This window comes from Nymphalis io, chromosome 7 (genome assembly GCF_905147045.1).
Source record: "Nymphalis io chromosome 7, ilAglIoxx1.1, whole genome shotgun sequence".
NCBI lineage: Eukaryota > Metazoa > Arthropoda > Insecta > Lepidoptera > Nymphalidae > Nymphalis > Nymphalis io.
Genome location: NC_065894.1, coordinates 10,018,457 through 10,024,970, shown reverse-complemented (window position 1 = coordinate 10,024,970; position 6,514 = coordinate 10,018,457). Strand labels below are relative to the sequence as shown.

Genomic DNA, 6,514 nt, shown 5'->3' with positions numbered 1-6,514 from the left:
GACCTCCACCTCTTGTTCACAACCAATTATTTATAGAATCAGTGAATCTGTTTATGTTATCCAGCGTCAAACCCTCCCATTTTCCCCTTTAAAATTGAAATTTACTAAAATGATTTCCTAGCGGATACTAACGCTATAAAATAAACCTATATTGCAAATTTTATCTTTCTGGACAGAGTAAATTTGGTTATACGTTGATAGTCAGACAGTTCGTTTTTCGACATATTACAATCTGATACATCATCGAGTGTCCAATTTATTAGCATGTCTGTCTATAAAGATACGCAATAAGCAATAGCTCTACTGGTCTTCAAATCAAACTAATCGTACTTACAACGCAAAACCGAAAAACAATTGGTCGTTTTATAATTTCCCTAATTATTTTCTCTGCATAAAGAACTCATAACATTCTATGTGCGGTAATAAGTATCTATTGTGTCCAATTTGTTTCACGCTAATGGTATATTATCGGCTTTACTTGATGCGTAGACCTCCTTGTAGGTTAAATGACTTATCTAAGAATATATTGGAAAATACATTGTTAAAATTATTTGGTTTTAATAAGTATATCTATAAATAAAGCTTATATAAAAAGATCCTATGTATTCTTATATATTATACGATACAAAATCGTAGCGCAGTTCGAATAAATAGATCAAATAGGGATGTTGACAATTTTATTCTATATCATGTTTATATTAGTGATATATGGAGTACGTAGTACGTGTAGGGTGGTAGAATAAGTGATGTGGGAGTGATAACTTACCAGACGGGCCTGTACAAAGCGCTTACACCAACTAACTAACAATTGTAATGTTTAATACCGATAAAACAGTGCGGAACAACCTAAAAACTTACATTTTTATAATCTCACACTAAATACAGTTTAATACAAATTATTATTACATTACAAGTTTAAAGTAAGAACAATGTTATTTTTAATCATTTTAATCAACGTAAGGCCACACTCTATTTCTGTAATAATGGATCTTTTCCCCAAGGAGAATTAATAATGCCATCAGGTATGCGAAAAGAAGTAAAGCCATTGGTATCAATGTGTGCTCAAATTGGACGTTGTATTGGACAATGGATTGTTCACATGCAACTGGTCTGTACTTGTCTATAAACATCGACCTCACGAACAAACCGACTTCTTTTGCACGGAGAGTTCTGAAAAAATGATGCGTAATTTAATCATACTGTAGTGATAGTTTTCTAGAATTATTTCAAATTGAAATAAGAAATTAGCGAATTATTTTTGATCTTATTTTAATATTTCATTTTTATAAAATAGAACGGGCAGACGGGCCACGCCAATGCGCCACCAACCTTGGAAACCAAGATGTTATATCCCTTGTGCCTGTAGTAACGCTGACTCAATCAACTTTCAAACCGGCATACAACAATACCAAGTATTGCTATTTGATGATAACATAAGGGATGAGTAGGTGGTACGTATACAAAAGGGCTTGTATAATACCCTACCACCACATAAAATATAAATAAATTTGTATAGCTGTGATTTATGTAACAATATGTATACGTAATAGTCTAGTTTTAAAAGCAGATTTACAAATGATATTTCTTTATATAATACAGGTATCTTTATTATTTTTACGAAATTAAAAATAACAAACTGTATATCCTGCTGCTAGAGTAAGGAGAGGCTCTCTTTTTGAGGAGAAGGCTTGAAGCTTATTCAACCAACATACTCCAATACGGCTTGGTGTTGGGTAATACATGTGGCAGATTTCCATCCGACACAAGAAACCCTCACGATGTTTTTCTCGACCGTCGAGCACAATATGATTTTTAAACACGAATCAATTACATGAAAATTCAGTGCTGGGTTTGAACCTGCAATCATCGGTTAAGTTTCACGTGTTTCACCACTGAGCCATTTCAGTTACATTATTATTATAATTTATTAATATTATTTATATAAAATACATATATTCATAAGACATGGTTACCCGATCTTAAAGTCTTCTTTGTATGAAAAATTCTTAGACGTAAATAAATAATATTTCACATTAGAATAGAGATCTATTTCGACTAGTTGACATATTTCGTCCCTTTCAAAGTCTGAAATCAATATAAGCAGTATAAAATGTGTACCAAACGATGAAACGCAAACACGGAAACACACACGCAAATGCAAATCGAACTGATTTTGTTCCCATGATGCATAACTATGAGACCAATTTTACTACGAAATTATCGCAATCGAATCGAAACTTAATCGTTATCGTATAAATAAGTGACCTAGCTACCTACCTTAGGAATTAAGATGTTATGTCCCTTGTGCCTGTAGTTACACTGGCTCACTCACAAACCGGAACACAACAAACTGAATATTGCTGTTTGGCGATAGAATGTCTGATGAGTGGGTGATACCTACCCACACGGGCTGCACAAAGCCCTACCACGAAGCTCCTTCAAATAAAATCGATTTTATCTCGTATTATGTTCTAGTTTTTGGTAATTCTAATCTTAGTTATCTATAATTATAACTATATAATGGTAATATTTACGCCGTTTCCAAATTGGATAAAGAGATATGTAGTCAGATAATAAAGCCGTTTTAGTGTCAATCACAGCATTCAAAGCACTCTTAATGTCCAATATTTTGAGTTGCTGCACTTTACTCCACACAACACTGAGGTTTTTGTCTAAAGACATCTCGTATTTCTGTTGAAATTAATAAATAAATACATATATATATTGTGTATTCTTTATCATTAGTTGTGTGTTTGTCGTGATATAAGTAATACACTATATCTTATGCTAGCTTAAAAATTTCATTTAAAACACAAAGTTACCAACTTTTGTATTGTGACAATCTGTCCGGGTAAATAAAACAAAGAGCGATACGAAGCATTCTGGATATTTAGTTTACTGTATAGAGCGATTACGGAATAAAACAATCGCAATATATTTAAAGACTGCCAAGATTAGACACAATGTCACACCCTGACGGAGTCTGCTGCGTTAGTTTTTATTCCCTGGCGGCAATAGTCAGCGGAGATCTCTCGCTGCCGAGTATGGCCTTAAGTACGCTAGTTGGAAATAGTCTCCTTCTGCGAGTATCATGCCGCCGAAGCAGACCGGGGAGGAGGCGTAATGCGTTTTTCAAGCGAAAAAAAAAACAGACACAATGTGCTCAAGCATGACAAATATTCAGAATCCTAGGAGACGAAAAAGCATATAACACTTAGAATAGACAATGTATTACCTTTTTATCAGTCATAAGATTCATATCCTTTAACAAAACGATTTGGTAGTCTTCATCCACTATAGATTGTAAGTCCATCACTTCATCCTTATCGCTCACGAGATGAGAGAGTAGGTTCGATGTATAAAAACAATGTACGACATACGCACATAAAATAAACGTTAAATATGCAATACGACGTGAACAAGAGACGGCTTGCAACGGAAGAACTGAAAAATTAAATTCTATGTACATTTATAATTTGTTTATTTAGAAGATATCATTAACAACATACAAACATATTATGACACGCACTATATAAGTCGATAACCCTGTGGCTAGCACACGAAAATCTAAGCCGAAGTTTGCGATTACAAACTCGGGTGCTCACTGCTGAGCTTTCATTAATATTTCAATAAACACACCTACCGTTCGAACCTCGAGTTTGACGATAAATAAAAACATAGTGAGAAAGTCTGCATGTGTCGGATAAAACTCTGCCACAATATGTATTCCAATCCGCATTTCCAGAAGCTTGGTGTAATAAACCAAAGCTTTTCGTTCATCTATACATATATAATAACTTGTGTAACTATAGTGATCATTTAAAAGATTTATTTATATTATGTAATGTTAAAAAATGGGTCGAGTCTGTTTCCGTTTATATAAATTTAAATCATCTTGTTTTTACAATATCCACCGGAATTAAAACTATAAAAATACTATAAAATAATATACATAAAACAAATAATTCTGTCTAGCAATTATTTTATTATTGCTTACATCTCTTTGAATGGAATTTTACAACACTATCTACATATTTACATGCAAATTCAGCTAAATAACACATAAGTAATTACAAAAATTGAAATTGTAATCAAATGTTTCTATTAAAAGGTAGGTTTAATTGTAGACTGATACAATTACAATTATTATAAGTAAAGTTTAATTACATATTAAATGTGCTTCAAATTCACTCTTTGCTAAAGCTAATTGCTATCCAAGGTAAAATATCGTGAGAAAACCTGCATATGGTGGTGGAAAATCTACAATTTCGGAATAAGCTGTGTGATTACGCTTAACAAAGAAAGAGTCAATTGTAACGTGACCCTTATGAATTTAACTTTTCTACACGTACAATTTCAAAATATAGCGCAGAATATAATATCAGGCGCAAAGCTAAATTATTTACTTACTATGTTGGCAATATGCGGAAAAAGCCAGTAAGACCTCCAGGGGGAAACTTAATTCGATACCAAACATCCGGTGATCCCACCAACTCAAAATGTAAAATGTGATCGATCCCAGTAATATCATGGTATAAATACAACTCCAAACAGGCCTTGTAAAAGGCTGACTATAAAAGCCTTGTTGAATACCATCGTAGCGACGTCGAAGAATAAATCCGAACCTAAATATCAAAAGAGAAAAATTAGTCTTGCATAATATGTGACGCAAAAGTGCTCGAGTACATTTTGCTTTTAAAAAAAAAGAAAAAGAAAACCTTTTTATTGAAATTCTTTTTAGTTTCTTAAACAAAACTAATGTCAACTAAACGTTATTCTAAATTTAAATACCGACCGCCACATAAATATTGCTTGTATGGGATATGCGTTATCCAACATGTCGGCTTGTAGCTCCATGGGTTTCACGTATATATGCACAGAGTCATTGTCACGGGGACCTAAAGCCTCCCTTTTAGCTTCTTTTGTCATGTTGAAATAATTTTCCTTCGGATACGTTACACTGCAATCAGAAACAGATGTAAAAATATAGCTATAATAAAAACGGTATAATCGCGTTAAAGTGCGTTATTATTTTCATCAACACAATTAGTTGTTATAAGAGAAGTTCTATTTTCTAAGAAACCACTTTATTACTCACCCGTGAAATGTTAACAACCAACTTATGATGATATCATATCCACGCAAAATAAAGATTTGATGGTCTTATTAATTTACATTTAAGTATAAACGAACTCACTTATGATTGATTAGTTAAACACTGATTTCTATCTTTTTATTATTATTGATTTCAGATTTGAAAAAAGAAGAACCAGCATTAACCACGCGCTAAACAACTTAGTAAGGCCGTATATTTGCTATGATAATCTTTTTTGAATGCAACATGCGACAGCACTTGTTTTATTCAAAACGAAATACTGAGTTTGTCTTCTTCTCAGTACAATATACATCCCAAGCCGGTAACATACTCACATATTTAAATTTAATAATGCAACATAACGATTCAGAAGATCATAAAAGCCTACTTAAGTAAAAAAAATATTTTGATTAAAGAGAGAGTAAAAAAATGAAAGAAAGATATTATTTAATTTAAAATGTAAGGTATCCTTGGCTTTTTATATGGTTTGATAATTTTTTCTCCTTTGGGTATGTACCACCCACATTCTACCGCTAAACAGTAATACAAAGTAATGTTGCGTTCCGGTTTGAAGGGTGAGTGAGCATAACATCTTTCTAAGATTGGTGGCGCCTTGATGGTATCAGAAACAACGTCTACTGATGATGATGACCATTAATCATCATGTAGCACATTTGTCAGTCTGCCTACATATTTAAATTCAAAAAATGGCCAGATTAATATAATCATTAGGTATAAATTGTTTTTTTTTTATAATAGAAGTCCTTTGTTGTTTGGCCGCCGAGATGGCCCATTGGTAAGAACGCGTCAATCTTAACTGATAATCGTGGGTTCAAACCCGGGCAAGCACCACTGAATTTTCATGTACTTAATTTGTGATTATAATTCATCTAGTGCTATACGCTGAAGGAAAACATCGTGAGGAAACCTGCATGTGTCTAATTGCACTGAAATTCTGCCACATATGCATTCCACCAACCCGTATTGGAGCAGTGTGGTGGAATAAGCTCCGTACATTCTCCTCAAAAAGGGAGAGGAGGCCTTAGCCCAGCAGTGGAACACAAGCTGTTACTGTTTAATAACAGAATCCCTTACTTGAAATGAAACATCCCCTGCAGTATGTGCAACACCATACATCCTAAGGCTGTTTGTCTCCACACGTAGTCGTGTTCGTAAAGTGACTCAAGTCGCATTACATGATCGCAAGGGTATAACGCCCTTACTTTGAATGTTTCGTTGATTACTTTCATTGTATATCTACTGGCCTGTATTACACCTGTCTAAATTTAAACATAAACATTATTTAATAAAAAATATATAATACTAAACATTTAATCTAAGAATTTTTAAATCTGAATAAATAATCTAAGAACTTTTATAAGCTATATCTGTATATATAGAGGTATTAGCGCGTGAGCT

At 33.3% G+C, this 6,514-nt stretch overlaps 1 protein-coding gene across 1 annotated transcript; it reads right to left on the bottom strand.

Annotated features, from left to right (window-relative positions):
- Positions 1-947: 947 nt before the first annotated feature.
- LOC126769761 (uncharacterized) lies at positions 948-6,288 on the bottom strand. The gene is made up of 5 exons (XM_050488680.1): positions 6,191-6,288; positions 4,792-4,960; positions 2,535-2,691; positions 1,974-2,085; positions 948-1,170 (listed from the first exon to the last, which is right to left on the bottom strand). The coding sequence occupies exons 1-5, from the start codon at positions 6,286-6,288 to the stop codon at positions 948-950; spliced, it is 759 nt and encodes a 252-aa protein (XP_050344637.1).
- Positions 6,289-6,514: the final 226 nt, after the last annotated feature.